The sequence below is a fragment of the Equus asinus genome, chromosome 7 (assembly GCF_041296235.1).
Source record: "Equus asinus isolate D_3611 breed Donkey chromosome 7, EquAss-T2T_v2, whole genome shotgun sequence".
NCBI lineage: Eukaryota > Metazoa > Chordata > Mammalia > Perissodactyla > Equidae > Equus > Equus asinus.
Genome location: NC_091796.1, coordinates 36,821,082 through 36,846,269, shown reverse-complemented (window position 1 = coordinate 36,846,269; position 25,188 = coordinate 36,821,082). Strand labels below are relative to the sequence as shown.

General features: G+C 37.6%; 1 protein-coding gene across 11 annotated transcripts in view; it reads left to right on the top strand.

The window, feature by feature from the left end:
- Positions 1-25,188, top strand: part of KIAA1328 (KIAA1328 ortholog) — a 337,652-nt gene that overhangs the window by 282,909 nt on the left and 29,555 nt on the right. For 10 of the 11 annotated variants that reach the window (XM_044774592.2, XM_044774590.2, XM_070513173.1 and 7 more), the window contains one exon: positions 11,714-11,822. In XM_044774592.2, the coding sequence (XP_044630527.1) occupies positions 11,714-11,822 (109 nt within the window). Of the gene's footprint in view, positions 1-11,713; positions 11,823-12,923; positions 13,022-25,188 lie in introns of all 11 variants that reach the window. The other variant, XR_011504452.1, reaches the window with a different exon arrangement.

Below are 25,188 nucleotides of genomic sequence, written 5' to 3'. Positions count from 1 at the left end.
CTGAAGTGAGGAATAGTCTCTGAAGCTCCTAGTTGTTCCTCTAAATGAGCCTGTGCTTGCAATGATGTGAGTGTTCTTTGTAACCCATAATGGATTGACATAGGTGACATGATTAAAGAAATAAACAACAGGGCCAGCTCCATTCCCTAGTGGTTAAGTTTGGCACGCTCCACTTCAGCAGCTTGGGTTCGGTTCCTGGGCGTGGACTTACAACACTTGTCAGCGGCCATGCTGTTGTGGTGACCCACATACAAAATAGAAGAAGATTGCCACAGATCTTAGCTTAGGGTGGATCTTCCTCAAGTGAAAAAGAGGACGATTGGCAACAGATGGTACCTCAGAATGAATCTTCCTCAGCAAAAAATTAAAAAGTAAACAAGTTGGAGTATCCAAAGTACAGAAACTATTTCCATCTTGCCTCTAAGGAACATTTACTTATGTGTCTTTTATTATTAGCATCATTGTTATTATTATATGTTCAATCACTGGAAAAGGTACCACAATATGTTACTACTGATTTCCAGAAGTCTCAGGTAAAAGGTTCGTTAAGTTGATGCCTTTATCAACAGAACACAGAAGACAAGCATAGTACAGGACTATGAATAAACCCAGACATGTAGATTAAATTGTTCTGCCCAATTCACTCAAAAAAGGAATTCAAATGCAAGAGACTAGCATTAAGAGTTGAAGTGGCTGGGACCAGCCTGGTGGTATAGTGGTTAAGTTCGCATGCTCCACTTTGGTGGCCCAGGGTTCATGGGTTTGGTTCCTGGACACAGACCTACACACCACTCATCAAGCTATGCTGTGGTGGCATTCCACATACAAAAAACGAAGGACGATTGGCACAGATGTCAGCTCAGGGACAGTCTTCCTCAAGCAAAAAGAGGAAGATTGGCAGCAGATGTTATCTCAGTGCCAATCTTCCTCACCAAAAAAAAAAAAGAGTTGAAGTTGCTATATATGGAATATATATTGTCCTTTAAACCAGAGGTTCTACATTTTCCATCCTCTACAATAGAAAGAAGTATCTCAAAATACTGTATAATTTACTTATTTTTTTTAATTTTTATTGAGTTAATGATAGGTTACAATCTTGTGAAATTTCAGTTGTACATTATTATTTGTCAGTCGTGTTGTAGGTGCACCCTTTCACCCTTTGTGCCCACCCCCAACCCCATCTATCCCCTCGTAGCCACTAAACTGTGCTCTTTGTCTACATTTTTTTTTAAAAGTCTTTATTTTTTTCCTTTTTCTCCCCAAAGCCCCCCAGTACATAGTTGTATATTCTTCATTGTGGGTCCTTCTAGTTGTGGCATGTGGGACGCTGCCTCAGCGTGGTCTGATGAGCAGTGCCATGTCCGTGCCCAGGATTCAAACCAACGAAACACTGGGCCGCCTGCAGCGGAGCGTGCGAACTTAACCACTCGGCCACGGGGCCAGCCTCTCTTTGTCTACATTTTTAAATTCCTCATATGAGTGGAGTCATACAGAGATTGTCCTTCTCTAACTGGCTTATTTCACTTAACATAAGAAGTATCTCAAAATACTATATAATTTACTTGTTTTTTATATCTTGTGTCTTCTCCCACTAGTATATAAGCGTTCCCTGTGTTCGTTGTTGTATCCCCATCTCCTAGAATGTTCTTTAATATCTGATAGGTGTTCATTATATATTTGTTAAATGAATTAATATAACATATGTATTGATTTTTCTTTATATGTTATTGCCCTGTTTTCCCACAAAAAGGATCTAATCAGTTAAACCTTTTGACCTCATTGCCTGCAATAATTTAGTGATTTAAGAAATGTATATACTTGTCCCTTCAAAGTCCTTACGGTGACTGATTTGTAATATCAAAGAGATAGCAATAGAGTGGGGTCTTAAAAACAGCAACACCTTGAGAGTCAAGAAAACTGGAGGGTTTTTTTCATTTCCTTTTATTCTAGTTGAAATTTAATTTATATACAATAAAATTGCATATATCTTAAGTGTACAGTTTGATAAACTTTGACAGTTGTATATACCCAGGGAAGCACCACCCAATTAAGATATAGTATACTTCTGTTATTCACCAGGGTTTCCTCTGGTTCCTTTCCTGTTGTTCCCTGCTGAGGCCTCTCTCCTTGGCTTGCAGACGACTGTCTTATTGTGTCCTCACAAGGCTTTTTTGCTGTGAGCGTGCATCCCTGGCCTGTCTTCCGCTTCTTAAAGGGACACCAGTCATATTGGATTAGGGCCCACCCATATGACCTTGTTTAGTCTTGATTACCTCCTTAAGGGCCCTCTCTCCAAATATAGTCGCATTCTGAAGTATACTAGAAGTTAGGACTTCAACATATAAATCTGGGAGGGAGCACAATTCAGTTCATAACAACTACTTTCTTTCTAATCTTTATGCCTTTTATTCTCTTTCTTATCTCATTATACTCGCTAAGACTTCCATTACAATGTAGAATAAAATGGTAAAAGTGGACTTCCTTGCTTTGTTCCTGATCTCATAGAGAAAGTGTACAGTCTTTCATCAAGTATGATTTTAGCTGTAGGTTTTTGGTAAATGCTTTTTGTCAAGTTATGAAAGTTCCCACCTCGTCGGCTGAGAATCCTTATCATAATGAATGTTGAATTTCATCAAATCTTTTTTCTGTACCTATTGGGATAATCATGTGTTTTCTTCTATATTCTGTTAATTTGATGAGTTACGCTGCCTGGGAAATATTGGTGTGTAACATCCTTTTTTCGTAATGACCTTGTCAGGTTTTGGTATCAGAGTTATGCTAGTGTCATAAATGAGTGAGGAGAATGTCAGCAAAAATGGCAGAGTAGGGACTTCCAGGAGCTTGTTCCTCCCCAGAAACACTGAAAAACCTGGCGAAAACTGTCAGTCAACCTTATCAGAACTCCAGAAGACAGTGAAAGATTTACAGAAACCAAGCAAATGCTTGACCAGGAAAAAGGCCACTGAAACATAGTAGGAGAACTTGTGGAGTTTTAATTTAGCCTTGCTCTTCTCTCTTCCCCAGCAGAGCAGCAGAATGTAAGCTGGCAGCCCAAGTTCCAGGTGTGAGGACTTGGACCCAGAGGAAGCAGAGCAGACCTTGTTCTCAAGGAATTATGCTTGTTCTAGTCAACATTGTACTGGAAGTGCTAGCCAGAGCAAAATGGCAAGAAAAAGAAATAAAATGCATCCCAACTGGAAAGGAAGAAGTTAAAGTAGCTGTATTAGCAGATGACATGATTTTATGTATAGAAAATCCTAGAAAATGCACAACAAACTATTAGAGCTAATTGCACAAAAAACTCTTAGAGCTAATGAATTCAGCAAAGTTGCAGGATAGAATTCAACACACAAAAGTCAGTTGTGTTTCTATACATTAGTAATGAACTACTGGAAAAGAAATTAAGAAAACCATTCCATTTATAATGGCATCAAAACAATAAAATACACTAGCAATAAATTTAACCAAGAGTGCAAGACTGGTATGCCAAACAGTACAAAAAGTTGCTGAAACAGCTTACAGAGGACCTAAGTAAATGGAAAGACATGGATTTGAGGACTTAATATTGTTAAGATGGCAAAACTCCCCAAAGCAACCTACAGATGCAATGCAATCCCTACTCAAATCCCAAAAACATTTTTTGCAGAAATGGAAAGACCAATCCTTAAATTCATATAAAATTGCAAGGGTCTCCAAATGGCCAATATAATCTTGAAAAAGAGGAAGAAAGTTAGAAGGCTGACACTTTCTGACTTTAAAACTTACTACAAAGCTGTAGTAATCAAAACTATGTGGTACTGGCATAGGTTATTTTGAGAGATCAGTGGAATAGAATTGAGCATCCAGAAATAAACCCGTACATCTCTGGCCAATTAATGTTTGACGGGAGCACCAAGACAATTCAATAGGGAAATAATAATCTTTTCAGCAAATGGTGCAGAGACAACTAGATATCCACATGCAAAAGAAAAACGAAGTTGATCCATCATTTATGTATCTCACACCATATAGAAAAATTAACTCAAAATTAATCAAAGACCTAAAAATAAGAGTTAAAACTATAAAACTCATTGGAGAAAACATAGGTATAGCTCTGTAGATCTCTGTGACCTTGGATAAGGCTATGGTTTTTCAGATATGGCACCAAAAACAGGAGCAAACAAAGGGAAAAAAATAGAACTTAGTGAAAATTAAAAATTTTTGGCATCAAAGAACACTAATGGTGGAATGAAAAGACAAACTATAAAATGGGGTGAAAACTTGCAAATCATTTATCTTATATGGGTCTAGTATCCAGAATATATAAAGAACTTTTACAGCTCAACAACAAAAAGTCAAATAACCCAATTAAAAACTGAGCAGAGAACTTGAGTAGACATTTCTCCTAAAAAAACATGCAAGTGGCAAATAAGCACATGAAAAGATGTGCAACGTCACTAATCATTACAGAAATCCAGATTAAAACCACAATAAGACACCACTTCACACCCACTAGGATTGTTATGATTTTTAAAATGGAAAATAACAAGGTAGAGAGGATGTGGAACAATCATAACCCTCATAAGTTTCTCGTGGGACCAAAATAATGGAGCCATTGTGGAGAACAATTTGGCAGTTCCTCAATAAGTTAAACATAGAATTACCATGTGACCCATCAATTCCTCTCAGAGGTGTGTACCCAAAATAATTGACACCAGATGTTCAAACAAAATCTTGTACACAAATGTTCATAGCGGCCCCATTTAAATATCCAAAACGTAGGAACAGCCCAAATGTCCATCAACAGATGAATGGATAAACAAAATGTAATGTATCCATACAATGGAATATTATTTAACCATAAGAAGGAATGAAGCGTGTTTTTTTTTCTTGCTCAGGAAGATTTGGCCTGAGCTAACATCTGTTGCCAATCTTTCTCTTTTTGTATGTGAGCCGCCACCACAGCATGGCCACTAACGGACAAGTGGTGTAGGCCTGCGCCTGGGAACAGAACCCGGGCCACTGAAGCAGAGTGCACTGAACTTAACAACCAGGCCACCAGAGTGGCCTGAAGGAATGAAGTTTTGATACATGCTACAATATGGATGAACCTTGAAAACATTATACTAAGTAAAGGAAGCCAGACACAAAAGGCCGCATGTTTTTTGATTCCATTTATATGAAATATCCAGAACAGACAGAGCAGAGTAGTGGTTACCAGGGGCTCAGGGGAAGGGGAAAATGGAGAATGACTGCTTTATTAGTACAGGGTTTCTGTTTGGAGTGATGAAAAAGTTCTGGAACTAGATAGTGGTGATGGTTGTACAACATTATGAATATACCTATTGTCACTGAATTGTACACATTAAAATGGTTAAAATGGTAAATGTATATTTTACCACAATTTTTAAAAAATGAGTCAGGAAGTATTTTTTCCTTCTCTGTTTTCTGAAATAGTTTGTGCAAGATTGGTGTTACTTCTTCCTTAACTGTCTGATAGAATTCACCATTGAAACGTCTGGCCTGGAGCTGTTGCTTTTCTTGTTGTTAGTGTTGATGGTGATGTTGTGTATGTATGAATTTTCTTATTTTGGATTTTATTTTGTGTGCAAAAGATTTTAAATACAGATTCATTTTCTGTAATAGAGGCTGGACTATTCAGATTTATTTCTTTTTGTGTTCAATTGTGATAAGTTTTGTTTTCCATGGAATTTGCTCATTTCATCTAAGTTGAATTTATTGGCATAAAATTGTTTATAACATGCTTTTTCTTTAATGACCTTAGCATCTGTATTGATATCCTTCTTTCATCTGATAGTCGTAATTTGTGGTTTTCTCTCTTGATCAGTTTCAGTAGGGGATTATTGATTTTACTGAATTTTTGGAAAAAAACCCAGCTTTTGCTTTTTCTTGATTTTTCTCTATTGTGTTTGTTTTCTATTCCATTGATTCTTATTCTTATTTTTATTATTTACTTTGTACTAATTTGGGTTTAATTTGCTCTTTTTTTCTAGCTTCTTAAGTTGGAAGCTTAAATCATTGATTTTAAATCATCTGTTCTAATATACGTATGTAAAACTATAACTTTCTCTCTAACCATTGCTTCAGCTGCATCCCACAAATTATGATAGGTTGTGTTTTCATTATCATTCTTGTGTTAGCAAGATGAAAGCACCAGGAATGCCTGTCTGCTGGTCAGAGTGGAAATTCGTACAACCACTTTGGAAAACAGGTTGGCATTACTTATTAAAGATAAACAACAAATACTCTACATCCTAGTGATTCTGCCTCTAGGTATATATACTAGAGAGAATCTCATACACACAGTGATTAACTTACAGATAGGTTCATAACAGCTATATTCAGTTAGGATACGCTAAACTATGGTAACAAGTGGGCAGAAAAAATCAATGGCTTAAAGAATAAGAAATTTCTTTCTTTCCTCTGTAACAGTCCAGGGTAGGAGTTCAAGTTGACAGCAGCTCTGATTCAAGGAATGATGGCTCTGCCATCTTTGTTTGCCTTCCAAGATCACCTTGAGCATTACAACAACACAGGGGTTGACAAACTTGGTCCAAGTCCGAATCTGGCCCACTGCTTGTTTTTGTAAATAAAGTTTTATTGCACATCTATTTCCATTTTTTATATATTGTCTGTGGCTGCTTTCATGCTATAATAGCAGAGTTGAATAGTTACAACAGGAGCAGGATGGCCCACAAAAGCCTAGTGTATTTACTATCTGACCCTTTACAGAAAACTGTTTGTTGACCCTTCCATAGCAGGCCAGGAAGGAGGAGGAAGGGTATGGAAGAGTACACGTGGAAGGTTTTTATAGGACAGGCCTGAAGTGGACATATAACATCCACTAATTTTCCACCTGACCACACATAATTGCAAGGAGGATTGGGAGATATAGTCTAGCTGTGTGCCCAGAAAGAAGGGAAGAGTGCATTCTAGTGGATAATTGGCAGCCTCTGTGACAGGAGCATTCTTCATAATAGCCCCAAACCGGAAACACTCCAGACGTCCATCAACAACAGAATGGATAAAAAGTCATAAATGCATGCAATGGAATATTATATGGCAAAGAAAACAAACTGCAGCCACGTAAATCATCAACATAGATAAATCTCACAGACATAATATTGAGCAAAAGAAGTCTTAAAAAGACTTCTATTTTTATAAAGTTCAAAAGCAGCAAAACTAAATCACATTTTTGGGATGCATATGTAAATTATGAAACTATAGAGAATAGGAAAGAAATAATTATGAGAATAGTGGCTGGCTCCTGGAGGCAAGAAGAGGTTGTACTTGGGGATGGATATTGATGATGCTTCCAGCTAGCAATGCTGCCACTACTTTATTTCTTGATCTGAAGATGGGTTATGCTGGTATTTTCTTTATCATTTCTTCTTCTTCTTCTTCTTATTCTTCTTCTCCTCCTCCTTTCTTCTCCTCCTCCTTCTTTCTTCTCCTTCTTTTTTTGGTGAGGAAGATTGGCCCTGAGCTAACATCTGTTGCCAGTCTTCCTCTTTTTTTTTTGCTTACTGTTCCTGAGCTAACATCCATGCCAGTCTTCCTCTGTTTCATGTGTGGGACACCGCCACAGCTAGGCTTGATGAGTAGTGTGTAGGTCCACACCCAGGATCGAAACCCGCAAACCCTGGGCTGCTGAAGTGGAGCACATGAACTTAACTATGCCACTGGGCTGGCCCCTATCATTTCTTCTTTAAACTAAATTGAATGTATAATATGGCTTAGCTATTTTTAAAATGCAAAATAAAACAAGGGGCCCAGAAACAGAGTTTTCCTAAACATTAAACTCTAAGAAGTTGTCTTATCATGAGATATTGATTGACAAGCAGGCGTAGACCCCAGCTATATGTAGTTAGGACATGACCCATTATGTTCTATTCCACCTGTGTGTGCAAAAATATATATGTATGTGTATTTACATATATTCACATATATTTACATGTATTCACATATATTTACATATATAAACATATACATTTATATATGAAATTTATCAGCCTAATGGATGATATTTTTACCAAGACTTTTATTTTAAAATGTATGTTGTCTGTGTGTATGTGTATAAATAAGAGGGATATGTCATTCTATGAATATGCATAACTGTATGTAATTGTTGGTATACTTAACATTAAATCAAATTTCATAGAAGGAACGAGTATAATTAAAAATTGATATATAGCTTCCTGGAAACTTAATAAGGAATAGAGTTTACAGAATTAAGAAAAAGAATCAACTTGCCCTATGCCTTAGAGCAATCATTCTTAATTTTGAGGGGGGCCCATACCCTTTCAGAATTTGATGAAATCTGTGGTCCCTTTCCCCAGAAAAATGAACGAGCACATCTACACATGTTATTGTGCCTGCAATTGTGAGGAATTTGCACACATGAAGTCCATCTGTGGATTCCATAGAAGTCCCTGGATTCTCTGCTGAAAGTCCTTCTTTACATTGTCCCCGTCAAATGTCAACTGTCTCAACCAAACTTTTGACAGAGAGGTCAAAACAGAATAAATAAGACTAATGTTCAGTTCTTCCAGAATAGTGACTAAGAAGATATTTCTATTCTATCACTACCAGGCATTTCTTCTCCCCTCTCGAGAGCTCACCTGCAAATCCCTCTCAGTTGTTTCTACTCCTGTTTGCCCATTTTTATTTCCCCTTGCATCACCCAGGATTCTACGCAGATAATTGATGTAGCAGTGAACTGCTTTACCTGCGTCTCTTGTTTCTGTTCGACTCTGTTCTAAATTCTGCCACAAGAGTAATCTCTCCTGAGACCAGTTTGCTTTTTTTAATTGTTGTTACTGTTTTGTTTTAGTTTTGAGGCCAACTAGCACAGTGTTTGAGAGTTTACAGTACAGAGTCATGGACCTTGATTGAATTCAAAACCCAGCCTCAGGGGCCGGCCCCATGGCCGAGTGGTTAAGTTCCAGCACTCCGCCTCGGTGGCCCAGGGTTTTGCCGGTTCAGACTCTGGGCTCAGATGTGGCACCACTCATCAGGCCACGCTGAGGCAGCATCATGCATAGCACAACCAGAGGCGTTCACAACTAGAATCTACAACTGTATGCCACGGGAGCTTTGGGGAGAAGAAGGAAAAAAAAACAAAGATTGGCAACAGATGTCAGCTCAGGTGCCAATGTTTAAAAAAAGAAAGAAAAAAAACCCTAGCCTTGTTCTTACTAGCCATGTGATTTGGGACGTGCTGCTTGCCCTTTCACAGTTTCCACTTCCTTATCTATTAAATGAGGACAGTAATTTAAGGACTGATGTAAGGATTAATGAGATAATGCATGTAAAGTGATTTAAAGTGATTAGCAAGGTACAAGGACGTAGTGATGCTCAATAAATATTTCCTGAATACATTAAATATTTAGCCTTGAGACTTTTAATTTAATGCTTTTGCTAATTCCATGACCCTTATTCCTTCTTATCAAAACTGTACCTCCTGCATCAAATCTTCCCTAATCCTATAGCCAGATATAATCTCTCCCACTTCTTTTTTTTTAAATACCAGTATCTTTTTTCTTCCTTTTTTTTCTTTTTGCTGAAGAAGATTCACCCTGAGCTAACATCTGTTATCAATCTTCCTCTTTTTGTATGTGAGCTGCCACCACAGCATGGCCACTGACAGATGAGTAGTGTAGGTCCATGCCCAGGAACCAAACCCAGGCCACTGAAGCAGAGCACGCCATACTTAATCACTAGGCCACTGGGGCTGGCCCTCTCCCACTTCTTAATTCCTTAAACTTTTTATACTATTTATTATGGCAGTATAACATAATGGTGAAAACTCTGGGATCAGATTGTCTGGACATGGATGCTGCCTCCGTCACTTACTAGCTTTGTGACCTTGGGCAGATCATGTAAGTTCCCTATGCCTTATTTTTCTTATCTGTAAATTAGATATAAAAAATAGTATCTATCACAAAGGGTTTTTATGAGGATAAATGGCAAAACTATAGAGATAGAGCTAGAAGGGGATAGAAACAGACCACACAGGGAGAAGGGACTGACTACAAATGGGCATGAGGGAACTTTTGGGAGTGAGGAAATATTCTAAAACTGGATTGTAAAAGTAAGTAAATACCATGACAAAAATTTTTTAAACTGGGTTGTGGCCATAATTTCATAGCTGTATAAATGTACTACTATTTGTCAAACTGTACACTTAAGATGATTAAATTTTATGGTATTCAAATTATACCTTAATGAAGCTGTTTTTAAAAAAAGAGTATATATAGTATAGGGAAAAGGCTTGGAACAGTACCAGGCACATAGTGAGGGTCCTGTCTGTTGGCTGTTATTATTATCTGATACTGCCTTGGGTTATTTGTGATTCTTTACCAGATTTTCCAGAGTATCTCAGTTTCTTACTCTCACACCGTCCTTCCCCTCCCACTAGACTAAGCCTGAGCTCAATCCTGGCATCAGGATTGCACATCATTAGGCCCTCAGGAAATATTCACTGACTGAGTGCACTGTGTGGAGTCTGAGTCTAGTATGAGAATCCACAGGTTTGGGTTGAGGGTCCCACAGGTTTGGGTATACAAAGAGGACCGAATTGTGCATTTAGATGGCTGGTCTTTTACATCTGTACATAATAGAGAAGAGTCAATATTGAGTACAGCTTTTGAATACCAAGGATCGTGGTAATTGTTCTGATGCTATTCTCTGTAGATGTAAGACTCTTGCTTTCTCTAGGCCTGATTTTCTCTAATCACACCTAAACTGTGCCATTCCCAGAGATAGCATACGGTATTCTTGGCATTTTAAGGTCTGGTATTCCCAACACACCAAAGCTGTCTTTGTGTTATTTGAATATTCGTCCTTTCCTCAAAGAAATAGTGACTCTTCCCAAATAACTTTAAGCAGCCTGGGCAATAGTTTCCCAGGAACCACAAGAAAATTGTGAATGAGATTCTTATAGTTTTCCAAGAAAAAAACTGTAATATTTTGTGTTGTTTGGAAAATAATATTAAAAAGAGGGAGAAAGAGAAGGAGAAACTTATTATTATTATTAAAAATAATAATAATTAGAAAACAAACAAAAAATCGTTTTTTCTCTATCCCATCTTATTTAGCACCCCAGAACAGAAAAGGAATTATCAACTAAACATTACCTGTTAGAAAGGAACAGAGGCCACAGCAGCCCTGGAATGAATGGTTAGCTGAGCATCTCTTCCAGTAGGACACTGGTTTTAGCCCAACGCATAGTTCTTTAAAAGAAACCTTCTAGATTTATGTCTACCTTGAAAGTTTTGGGGGGAGGATCAATTTAATTTGGGGTGTGTGGAGATACAAACTGCTGGAATTTTATATTTTGTCAAAGAGAAGAAAAGTCTTTTCTTATGGTAGTTAAAGGGAACAAAATAAAGCAATCTACCTTCTTGGGCATTTTCACAGTAAACCCAAATCAGCAGGAATATGATAGCCCATCCAGTTTAAAGACAAAATCTCTAGTTAGTCCGTTATTGCACAAATGTACTTTTTTAAAACAAGATAATGTGGATTTCTGATGTTTACACAACCAAAACAACCCACTGAGTTTTCCATCTGCTATTGTTTCATTTTAGGGGGATATAATGGCTTACTTTGAAAGCTTGGGGATTCTATCATCTCTAATATATTACTCAGATTGGACTTTTCCAGTTCCTTTTATTGAATGCCCAAATCATTTCCCTTATTGTTCACACAGGGACAACAACAGGAGTTAGAAAAGATGCATCCACATCTCCTATGGCAACAGGAAACCAAAAGGAACTTGTAACCACAACCACATCACCATTCCAACACAACTCCTCCCGGTAAGCCTCAGGGATCCTTTGCTTTAACATTTTCTGGATAAGAGCAGTTTTTGAGGTTTATTTAATAAGGAGTGGGAAAATCTTAATGCCTGTTACTTGGGAGAGAGGCCCTTATTTGGAAGTGTCTAGATTTGGCCAGGTGGAACTCATGGAACCCTTTCCTTTACACCTGCCCTTTTTTAACTGATAATGGTAATTGGCAAGGATTTCCAAGGAAACGCAAAACTAATCCTATCTTTCATCAGAAAATCTGCTTAGCAGCAGGTCCTTCCCAATTTATTACAGAATGGTTGTACACTTGCACTATAAGTTTGACTAACTGAATTAATTGATATTGAAAATTGTAGTGGATTTTGTCCTGTAGTTAAAGGACTGTCAACATTTACTTATGCCAGAGATATTTGAGGAGTTAATACTTTGATCAGCATTTTCAAGAGTCAAGAAAAGAAACATGCTATTAAAATTTCTCATATCTAATAAAACCAACTCCCATATTATGCATTGAAGGCTGAATATATAAACATCAACACCAAAAGGGCTTGGTTCATGTTTCCTTGGGGATATGATTGATTGAACACTTAAATTCCTAGCATCTTATCAGATGAATACAGGTTTTAAGACTTAATTTTAAAGAACTTTTGGGAAATGACTCTAACACAGAGGATAATAATAATAATGGCTGTCATCTATGAAGCATCTACTATGTGGCCAGCACTGTGCCAGGCCCTTGGTATCAAAGGCTTATCTGATTTAATGCAAGATCATCTGAATCGGTCTTCATCACAGCCTTATGAGGTGGTAATACTATCATCCTCATTTTAAAAATTAGGAAACTAAGGCTCAGAGAGATTGAGCAACTTGCCTGATGTCACACAGCTAATAAGAGATAGAGCCAGCATTTCAGACTTCAAAGCCCATAATCTTAAATATTATAATAGTTGACAACAACAACCTCCCTATTTTGGAGGCCACCCACAATCAAAAGAAAATTTAACTAGTTTACCACATTCTTTTTCCATTACTCCTTTCTTTTATTTTTAATACTGTCATTGTTAGCATTTTGCCAAACATGCGTGGTAAGTTGTGGTTCTGAAATGTCAGGGCTCCCTTCTTGGACCACTTGACATTTGGCTGAATGCTTGCACTTGAAGATGATCCATCCTAGCTCACCTTGAGGGATTCCTTTGGAAGAGTTACAGGTAAAGAGGAGAAACAATCTGGATTTTCAATCTTGGTGAATTTTTCTATTACTGTAGATTAAAATGAGATCTTTAATGCTACTTTAATATGTTTTTGATGATTGCATTTCAGTTTAGGAAAAAGCATGAAAAAGAAGAATAAAATGTTTCCCCAGTAAGGGTTTTGTAGAACGTCCTCAGTGCACGTTTTCTGAATGGACCGTAGCAACTTTAGACTTTTACAAGCCCAGGTGAAAATTGCTGTGAGGACTCCTGTTTACGGACCTTAAAAAAGGATTCTTTATCTGTTAGTTCTTAATACTGCAGATCAGCTAAATATAGATTCTCAGAATCTTCTTAAATAATGAGCATTTGGCTAAATAAAATAATGTGTAGCACACCAGATTTTATCCTTAAAAGTGCACGTTGGCATATTATAGGTCTATTATACAAAATGCAGAATCGGAAAAAAAAGAATCAGTACTATGAAAATCAGTTACGAGGAAGGCACAGTGGTTGCTTTCCAGATTTCAGAATCAGGATTGTTTGAATTATTTTTACTTCAAAGTGTAAAAAAGGAGTTTTTATGGACAACTTTACAGTTACACGCAAACTCTTAATGCAAGAGACAGGCCTATTCTTCTTCATCCCAACAGACCTTTAAAGGTACTGAGGAGAATAAGAGTAAACGCCCTTCCCTTGTCCACCCTAAATGCCAAGAATTTCAAGAGTTACAAAAGAGGATGGGGGTGGGACAGATGCCCGTGGGAGACAGGTTTTCCTTTGTTCGTTGCAAAGAGCTAACACCTAGAAGGATCCCATATGGGCCCATATGCAGGTGAGAAAACCAGGCGTGGCAGTCATCTTTCTCATTCACAATGTAGGTTGTTAATTATACTCTCTGCTGCCTGTCAATATAATGTGAAATTTTCATTCCCCATTCAAGATAGAAAAAGTTGTGGCTGAAAATGTTAACATTTGCATTTTTATTTGTTGATTTATTTAAAGGACAGCCTCTCCTACAGCAATCCATCACTGAGTGACACCCAAATATGAATAATGTATTGTAGACTTGCAGTTACCGTGTGTAATAAGTGCTAGAGACAGTAAAGGAATGTTAACTATGTTGTAAATGTAATATTTATTGACTCATAAAGTTTATTGCTTTTGAGGTTCAATAATACTGACCATAGGACGTTAATATCACTTATCCTGATTTTAGCTGGGCACCTTTGTACGTAGAAATATTCATCTCTCTCATGCTAGCAAAATAAATATGTGACTTACAGCACAAGCAAAGAGGGCTCAATAGTGTTCTGTGCTGACAGCTGCAGCGCTCCTTTCTGTCCATTTCACTTCTGGCCTCCAGCACTGGTCACACACCCATGAGCTATCCAAGAGACGAAGCACAGTGGTCATCTTGGCACTGGCGGGTGGCACCACTGAACTAAACGGTGCCATGCATTTCTGCTTGGCTGGAACAGGCAACTCCCCACAGACTGCTCCACCTAGAGAGAAGACTAGAGGGGCCTTTCTCCCTGTCATTCTGAGTACCTGGTGGGGAGGCATGCCTTTGCTCAAAAAGAAAGTTGAACAGACATTTTTCCTGCCATGCCACTGAGTCAGGCTTTACCGATTGGACTTGATCCTCTAGTCTCCAATATGAAACCAGAGCTGAGCGGATTACCAGTGAATTTGTTATGAGCACAAATGTTACTGATAATTAACTCTTTTGTGCCTTCCAGAATTAGGTGTGCCCATTGCCAGCAATGGCAATACAGGAAATATATGAGACTCAGAGCAAAAGTAATGTTAATTAGCAACCATCAGCTGTAATTGTCATCTCCATTAAGATGCAGAATTATGTATTTCTTCGTTATAAATAACCTTTCTAATTGTACTTGATGTATGCCAATTTAATCAAAAAGTATACTTGCAACAGACAGATATTTGCATTAATGTGGCTTTGGATCTTCAAATGTTTTATTTCAACTGTAACTGAGAAAAAAGGTCTCTTGCAGCTGTATGTACCTTATAAGTTGGTGTCTTCCTAGAGGTATGTAGATCTGACACATTTTTTGGTAAAATGAAGACAGAAGCTTCTGGGGTTGTTCAATGGAACAAAAATCTTGTCACTTTTTAAAATACTGGTTGAGTTTCTGTCTCTCAGTCATATGACAACACAGTGATGCTTATTCCAAGCAGATAAACAGGGGCAAGTATTGTGCATGCAGCAACAGGATTACATTCTCGGTCCCACGAGTAAAAGGTTACTTATCAAACATATAGTGTGCAAATATTTTCCCCCATTCCGTAGGTTCCCTTTTCATTTTGTTGATAGTTTTGTTTGCTGTGCAGATGTTTTTGATTTTAATGTAGACCCACTTGTTTATTTTTGCTTTTGTTGCCTGAGCTTTTGGTGTAGCCAAAAGATCATTTGAAAGGCCAACATCAAGGAGCTTTTCCCCTGTTTTCTTCTAGGAATTTTACATTTTCAGGTCTTACATTTATTTAAATCTTTAATGCATTTTGAGTTGATTTTTGTAAGTAGTGTAAGATAAGGGTCCAATTTCATTCTTTTGCGTGTGGATATCCAGTCTTCCCAACACCATTTATTGAAGAGGCTATTCTTTCCCCATTGTGTAATTCTTGGCACCCTTTGAAAATTAGCTGACCATTTATGCTTGAGTTTATTTCTGGGTTTTATTTTGTTCCATTGGTCGCTGTGTATGTTTTTATACCGTACTGTTTTGATTACTATAGCTTGTAATATAGTTTAAAATCAGGAAATGTGATCCTTTAACTAGGTCTTCTTTCTCAAGATTGCTTTGGCTATTCAGAATCTTTCGTGGTTCCATTCGAATATTAAGATTGTTTTTTCTATTTCTGTGAAAAATGCCATTGGAATTTTGATAGAGATTGCATTGAATTTGTATATCATTTTGCGTATAATGGACTTTTTAACAATATTCTTCTAATCCACAGACACAGGATGTCTTTCCATTTTTTACATCTTCAGGTTTTCTCATCAACGTCTTACAGTTTCCAGTGTACAGATCTTTCACCTCCCTGGTTAAATTTATTTCTAAGTATTTTATTCTTTTTGAAGCTATTGCAAATAGGGTTGTTTTCTTCATTTCCTTTTCAGATAGATCATTGTTGGTGTAAAGAGATGCACCTGACTTTTGTGTGTTGATTTTGTATCCTGCAGCTTTACTGAATTTATTAGTTCTAACAGCTTTTTGGTGGAGTCTCTAGAGTTTTCTGCGTATAGAATTATGTCATTTGCAGAGATAATTTTACTTCTTCCTTAACAATTTGGATGCCTTTTATTTCTCTTTCTTGCCCTATTGCTTGTACTTCCAGTACTTTGTTGACTAGAAGTGGTGAGAATGGGCATCCTTGCCTTGTACTAGATCTTAGGGGAAAAGCTTTTCCCCATTGATTATGATGTTAGCCATGGATGTTTCATAAATGGCTTTTATTTTATTGAGGAAATTTTCTTCCATACATACTTTGTTGAGAGTTTTTATCATGAATGGAAGTTGAACTTGGTCAGAGAAGATGTACAAACGGCCAAAAGGTATATGAAAAGATTGTCAATATCACTAATCATCAGGGAAATGCATATCAAAACTGCAATGAGATATCACCTCACACTTGTTAAGATGGCTGTTATCAAATAGATAAAAGATAACACGTGTTGCCAAGGATGTGGAGAAAAGGGAAGCCTTGTACATTGTTGGTGGGAATGTAAACTGGGACAGCTATTATGGAAAACAGTATAGAGTTTCTTCAACAAATCAAAAATAGGACTACCATATGATCCAGCAATCCGTCTTCTGGGTATATACCCAAAGGAAATAAAATCAGTACCTCAGAGAGCTATCTGTGCTTCCATGTTTATTGCAGCATTATTTGCAAAGCCAAGATATGAGAACAACCTAAGTGTCCATCAACAGAAGAATGGACTATGGAATATTATGCAGCCTTAGAAAGGAAGGAGATCCTGCCATTTGCAACAACATGGATGAACCTGGAGGACATTATGTTAAGTGGAATAAGACAAACACAGAAAGAAAAATATTGCATCCATCTCACTTATATGTAGAATCTAAAAAGTCCAGATACATAGAAGCAGAGAGTAGAATGGTAGTTACCAGGAGTGGGAAAGTGGGGGAAATGAGGAGATGCTGGTCAAAGGGTACAAAGTTGCACTTATGTACGATGAACAAGTCTAAAGATCCAATGTGCAGCATGATGACTATAGTTAATAATACTGTATTGAATATTGGAAATTTACTAAGATTTCAGGTGCTCTCACCACACACACACACACAATGGTAACTATATGAGGAGATGATATATTAATTAGCTTGACTGTAGTAATCATTTCACTATGTATATTTATATCCAAACATCGTGTCATACAATTTAAATATATACAATTTTTATTTTTTTTTAAGACAGTTTTTTTTTATCTTTATTTCTATCTTAAGTAACTTGACATGAAAATCCAGGTGCTTCCAGCTCCAGTTATGATGGCATAGCCTTTAAAGTGGTAGAACAGCTGATGGCGTCTTGGTCTTTTGCCATGTCACGAAGAGGGACAAACTTTCTGCATTTGTCCCTCTTCATTCTCTGTGGATTAGGAACCAAGTCTTTAGCCCCTGGGCAGTTTACGCTCCATTTAGTTCCCCAAATCACATTGCCAGTAACCAATTACATTGTAGAGAAGGGATTATAACAGTGATCTGTTTTATCTCAGCAATAAAATTCTGGATTGACAACTGCCAGAGTATTCAATACCTACACAAGAAATGTATTTCTGTTATACTAGTAACGAAAATATGATGCTGAAAATTATAATTACTTGTTGACAATCCTTGGTATAGTGGTTTAGAGTTGACACAATGCTTTTAACATGCATTATCTCATTTAAATTGCACCCAAACCCTGTGAGGTAAGTAATAGTATTATCCTGTTTTACAATGAGAAAATGAGAACTGAGAGAAACTGAGTGACTGCCCAAGGTCACACAGTGAGGAAGCAGAAAGAGGACTTGAATTTAGCTCTTCTGATCCCAAATTTTAGTGTTTTGCCAGTATTCCATGCTGCCTGAAACTTGTATTTGGTTCTGAAGTATAAGCACAAAGCTGATAAAATTCCAGTGTAGGGCAGGAGTCAGACAAACATACTTTAAGAGTTAGAATTTGGGGGCCGGCCCCATGGCTGAGTGGTTAAGTTTGCATGCCCCGCTTCACTGGTCCAGGGTTTCGCAGGTCCAGATCCTGGGCACGGACGTGGCACTGCTCATCAGGCCATGCTGAGGCGGTGTCCCACATGCCACAACTAGAAGGACCCACAGCTAAAATATACAACTATGTACCAGGGGGATTTGGGGAGAAAAAGCAAAAAAGAAAAAAGAGTTAGAATTTGTTTTTATAACTTGATAGGAAGAAACCTGGTCTTACAGAGCAGGGAACATGCTGTAGTTCCATTATACACAACAGCCAAATTGTTGTGTATGCACAAACAACACTTTCTTGCACTTGTGCCCAGGATCCTAACTGCAACAAAATAGTTTTTTAAAAAATCAGACTGTTTTGTCACCTGTACACTAACACAGATATCTTAAATACTCAACCAGATTCCCTCATGTGCCTAGCAGAGGAAATGATAATGTGTTATTCTCCCAAAGGTAGAGAGGAAGGAGCTAAACTAAAACTCAAACCAGAGCCCATGGGCACTACGTTGATTTGTGCAGTAGGTTTGAATAGGAGACCTCACTGCCTCTATGTAATGGAGTATGTGACTGATGACCATATATGTCGATGCTAGCTACTATTCACTGAATGCCTGTTGTGTATCAGGTATTGTGTTGGGCATGTGCAGATATATCCATTTATAATATATGTTCATACGAATTGCATATCTTTGTAAAGCTTTTTTAAATGACTGTTAAAACTCGGTTTCACAGTATTACATAGAATTTCTTCTTAGATTGTTCAAGTGACTGCCTAAAATGTGGGTTGTTAGGCCAAGAACTATCATTTTAGCTTTATCTGCCCTCAGAGTAACAGTTTACACACTGCACAAATCAAACTAGCATTTCCTATAACATTCCCATTTCAAATATATTGTAAATAACAAAAACAACCTAATGAAATGATGCGCATAAACTGATAATAAGAAGGAATAATCTGAAAACTTCAGAAAAGAATATATTGAATATGTAAAAGAAAATATGAAGTTATAAATATGCCTCTCTGTCTTTCATTTTTAATCAGGAGGAGGAAATACCCAGCCATTCAAAAGGGTTTTTGTTTAAGTTGGGCTTTTAACTTGGAATTCCCTGCCAGCAAGTGCATTACTAACAAGAACAGTCGAATGCATGGAAATTCTTATGTGTTTGATGAAAAGATGTTGCTTTTAATTAAGCCATGATGTTGGGCCATTAGCATAATTCCCACTGTTAAAAGCCATTAATACAATCATCCATTCCTCTTGCTCACAATGCTTGTAGAGTGTGTAAGTTAAGAAAACAGAAACAAATAGGCTGAGTAGAAATAATAAAGGCAGAGCGTAATTTTAAGAAATGAATTTAGCTTGAGGAAGCTTGCCAAGGCATTCTTACCATAGGAAGCACATACTGTACAGGGAAAATGTATATTACAACAGCTTATATTTACAAGTCACTTAGAATTGTAGTCCTTTGGCTTCAGGAAGTCTGTCTATGTTCTGGGTGAAAAGATTATAAGAGTTATTTTATTGTTCACACTTTTTTATATTTTCCAAATGTTCTACAACAATGAGGTAGTGCATAATTTTTAAAAATATGTTTTAAAAGAAAACAAAGGGGACACAGTTGTAGGAGGTAAACCCATTTCAAAGTTTTAGACCCTGTAGTTCCAAGTAGTTGCAAAAACCCTAAGGTTACCCTTGGAACATATGACATAAATATGTTATTTCTTTGTTGAGGCAGCAGTAGGTGAAGGTTATGCTTCCATGGTGAGTCCTCTCTAGGGTACTGAACTCTGAAAAATGCTATGATTAGTGACATCTGTTCAGTATTGCCAGCTCCTATCATTTCATGGTTTTTAGCCTCATGAACTGCTGTTTTAGAGTTGTTCATTTGGTCCAAGGTCATCAAATTCCCTTAACTTCAATGTTAAGAAATATTTGTTGAGTGTCAGTTACTGTTCTAGGCACTTTAATGCTTTTGTAAAAATTCTCTTATATAGGTTACCTAATGTAATCCTCAGAACCATGGGAAAGTAAAGCGCAAAGAGGGGGTTATAGAACACTTAAGAGCCCAGGTGGACTAATTATAACACCTAGGTTTATAGGCCTAGGTTTAAATGCTTGCTATGTAGTTTTGAACAAATCATTTAGTTTAATCTATAAAATGGGGATAATAATATCTCTTTCATAGGCTTGTCATGATGATTAAGCAAGATAGTTCACATAAAGTCCTTAGCACAGTCTTGGTATATGGCTAAATAGTAGTTGTCATGTAGAACTTCCCAAGATCACACAAGCAATAAGGGATATAACTTTGGACCTTGCTCTTACAGTTCCAAACTCTGTGTGTTCCCTCACACAAGGTTAGGAATAGGGTTAGGTCCATCATAGAGGCAGGTGATAGGGTTGTATTTTTTAATATTCACCTTGCAAACATGCCTGTTACTTTACCTCTCTAAGCCTGATTCCTCCTCTGAAAATAAGAACATTAATTACTACCTTACAAATTTACTCAGAGGATTAAGTGCGACTAGGTATGCAAAGCCCTTAACTTGGTGCAGGCCGTAGTGTGCACTCAGTGTTAGCTCCCTTCTTCTGTGCTCTGGGCAACAAGACCTGTTTGGGCACCTAGAACAGTGCATGCAAATGATACTAGCCCATCTGCCAAATGTACAGGCTGACAGTGCTCTGCAGAAATATGACTTAGAAGCGAACGTTAATAACTTTGCCTTCAAAAGATTTTTCTTGTGCAATATTGGCAAATTTTTCTAATGTCTTAAAATATTCTCATTTGTTTTTCTTCCAAATAGAGGAGAGTGGGGAGTAAAATTCTTGGCTAGATAGTAGAGTTAGAATTTAATGCTGCGTTCCTAGGACTTCTGTTTCTAGGATCACTCCAGGCCTCATTGGAGTTACTGATAATGGATTTCTTCCTCATGGTAGCCCTTTTTAAAAATTCTGAAAGAGTTTAATTCCCTTCTGAGCAGTGGTTCTAAAATCTATCTGCATGTTGGAATCACCTAAGAATCTTTGTAAGGGTACCTATTGCCGGGCCTCATCCCAGATTAATAGAATCAGAATTCCCAGGAATGGGCCGCAGCGGTGTGTATTTTTTATTCTCTCATGTGACTCTGATGTGCTTGGTCTAAGGACACACATTTGGAAGCCCCTGCTCTGAACCTGCACATCTTCCCTAACCCCAGCACACCAACATTCTCCCTTTCTTCTTTTTTTTTGTTTTTATAAATTTATTTCCATCTTTTTTTTTTTTTTTTTTGAGGAAGATTAGCCCTGAGCTAACTACTGCCAATCCTCCTCTTTTTGCTGAGAAAGACTGGCCCTGAGCTAACATCCGTGCCCATCTTCCTCTACTTTATACGTGGGACGCCTACCGCAGCATGGCTTTTGCCAAGCGGTGCCATGTCCACACCCGGGATCCAAACTGGCAAACCCTGGGCCGCCAAGAAGTGGAACGTGCAAACTTAACCGCTGTGCCACCAGGCTGGCCCCAATAAATATTTTTGAAAACTGCAAAATGTTTCTACTGATGTAAAGACTGTAGGTCACGTGGCATTGACATTTATTCAAACCAGAAGGTTTCCTGCTAGGATTGTAGCGTTGTTTCATTTCTTCAGTGGAGTCTTTTGTATCAATGTGAAAATTTTAATTTCATGCCCTGCAGACTACACAGTCTTTTGTGCTCTCTCTGCTCCTGTTGTTGCATAAAGGGTAAATCCCTGTGGCACGTTCATTTTAGATTGAAAAAAGTAAAGTTGATCCATTTACGATCTCAAAACAAAGACAGATAAAAATCTGTTGGCAAAAAGCTGTTATTTAAGGAAAAAAAGAATTTTTTCCAGCTCATATGGCTTTTCATATGGATGAGTATGGGCTCAAGGCTCAAAAGAGGGAAAAACCTCTCTGTTAACATTGGCTGCTGGTACCATTTCATTAGTACAGATTATCAAGAATTTTCTAATTGAAACACAAGATATCCTCAATTGTTTGTGTATAAAAAACAATCAGACTGGGGCCAAGATCTTTTTTTAACCAGTCACTGCTGGCAAAAAAATTAAAATCTCTTCTTCATCAGAGGTTTAAGATCAAAGATATCACAGAATTATTGAATTATAACTTAATACCATAAACTATTTAACATTAACTTCTAAGAAATAATTCATGAACCCTTATAATAATTGTGAAATACTGTGTGCTCTCTAATGAACTATTTCAAATTTACTTTCTTGCCACCACCTTCAGCCTATGGTCCTAAAGTCAGATTTAAACTGCTAAATTAGGTTAATTGGCTGTGACTGGGCACCCAGCACTGGCCCCCTCCTAATACCACCATCCGTAATCCTTTTTAGAGGGCTGTGTATAGGGATTAGGGAGGATCTGTTCAAGAATCTGTTGGCTAATAAGTTTTTAAGGAAACTGACACCAGCGATTGGCAGCTATCACTTAAGCACTTATGCATATTTGGGACAATTGCAGTGGTAATACAGATTTTTTAAAGTAATGTTTAAATTACCTATAATCCTACAACCCACTGTATACATTGTATATACCACTGTTAATATTTTAGTATTTAGTATATTTCCTTCCAATCCTTTTTTCTTTCACTTCTTATACGTTTCTCTTTCTTTAGACTAAATTTTTCTAAATTGAAAAATACCTGAAAGTTTAAAAGGCAAAAGTCTTTTGTGTTAACCGTTCCATGAATAAATAAGAAAGAGGTAGGTGGGAATTAGCAGTGCTAAATAAAATTTCCTAGATTGGCCTGTTAGCAAGGTTCAATGTTGGAATGAAAATGTACATGTTTCTCCCACAAGTTTCCTCAGGAGTACTACAATGTGATTGTGTTTCCAATAAAACTTCTCTCCTTTTTCCTTCTTTTTTGGATCTATGCACAAATTTAATCTGAATTATAAATCATTGTTATAAAATGTATGGTATATTCTAAAAGAAGACTCCTACATCTATCTTGATGAGAAAAATGTGTATTAAGGTTAAATCATGCAATTAGAATGAATTTCTTTGTAGAGGAAAGAATGATTAAATGGAATCTTCCTGATTAGGAGTAATGCAGGACAAAGGCATTTCCTGGAGGATGCCTCTCAGACTTGCTGGTTGCCTTGCTACTTTATCTGCTTCCAGAAGCAGAGACAGCTTTGGTGAACCAGATTGCTTCACCTTCCAGGCATCCTTAGTTTGAGCTAAGAAAGAATATTATTCTCTTGCTCTGAGCCTCTCTTGGGACACCAAAATAATGTTGGCTTTTCACCTCAGCATATCCCATTTATTTATTCTTTTACCTCCTTCCTTCCGTTTATCATTGATTTTGACCCAAACAAGAGATGTCGGGTTCAATTACTATGCTGGCCTAGTGCCAACTATAATGAGCCGAGAGATCCTGGCCTTCCCATCAATCTTCATCAGATTCAATCTTTTTTACTGACATCTCTTGTATTTCAATATCAAATTCATTGGGCTTTTCCTTGTCATCCAATTTTCTGAAGTCTTCCAAGCTGGGATAGATGGTTGATCTCCCTGGGTGTTTTTACTGCCAGAGCACTGGGGAAACCCAGTGAGTCTCCCAGTCTTGGTAATGCTCTGTTAAAACTCTGGTTTCTTCCCCATCAATTTCTGATTTTTCCATTCCATATGTTTACAGCAACCAAAATATTTCTACCCTATGTGGCTACTCTTGTTTCCTCCTCTGTTGACTCCCCTTCCTTTTCTCCCTTTCTACAGACTACTATTTTCTAGCATCGGTAAACCCTATGAAAGGAAATTGGGACAGTAAATCAGATAGAGTTTCCTATGCTGTATATTATCTCCACTCCTGCCCCCAGTAACAACGTAACATGGGGGTAATATTAGGTGCACTCAGATCACATCTTTTATTGTGGTCTGGGTGAGAGGCGTATTCATTGGGAGAACATCCTGGTTACCATAACGCCAATCCAACGTGGCTTACATTCACAGCATATCAGCTGCTTCACCTGCAGTGTTCTGTTTTGCATTTAATAGGAAAATTGGGAAGTTTCCTTTTTCAGGATACACATTGTGTGTTGTTGTCCTTATTCACCCCAAAAGGCTGGATATTCCCTCATCTCTAATTTTCATCCAAGGTGTCATAGACTATGGCCAATTGGGAGTCTTAAATTAACCCAAACATGCCTCTCCATGCAGCTGTATCCAGAATTAGGGAAACAGTCTCTGAGTTCACAATCCTGACAAACCGCTTAAGTGATGACTCTTCTGGGAGCTATCTGTACTTATCAACAAGAGGGTGAGCACTTGAACTGTATATCTGTTTCTACTGTTTTATGATTTTGCCCTCTGTCAACCTGTATCACCTTCTTTGTGACCAGAGGATGGAAGGGGATTATCGACTATGTTAAACTGGAAGAATCTCAGGTCTCTTCCTTCCAGAGAATTCCTGTTTCAGCTTATTCACAGTTCCAGTCTCCCAGCTTCAAGTGTGACCCTGAGAACAAACAGAATGCCTTAATCTCCACCTCATTCTGTCCCCGCTAAAGCAGCCCTAAACGTCTGGTTTTACTTAAGCCTAAAGACAACAGCCTGTGGCACACACATAGAGAAATTGTGTCGGGGAAGGGGCGGGAGCTCTTTCTTTTCTGTTGGGTTGTTCTCCCTAATAGGTTCATATAAAGGTTATAAAGTCCATCTATCCATATTGTCTCTCTTTGAAAGTACAAACAGTCATAAAACAGAACACTACCGTTCAGTTTTGTAATCTTAAATTTCAGACAATGCACTGATGAATTATTTATGTTATAGAATGCATTTTCAAGAATGTGTAGCATAAAATGGAATGAATGCATATCTATACGTGCCCTGAACTTTCTAAAGTGCATGCTGATATATCAGGGTGATCATTTTGTAATATAAATAAATGTCGAATCACTATGTTGTAC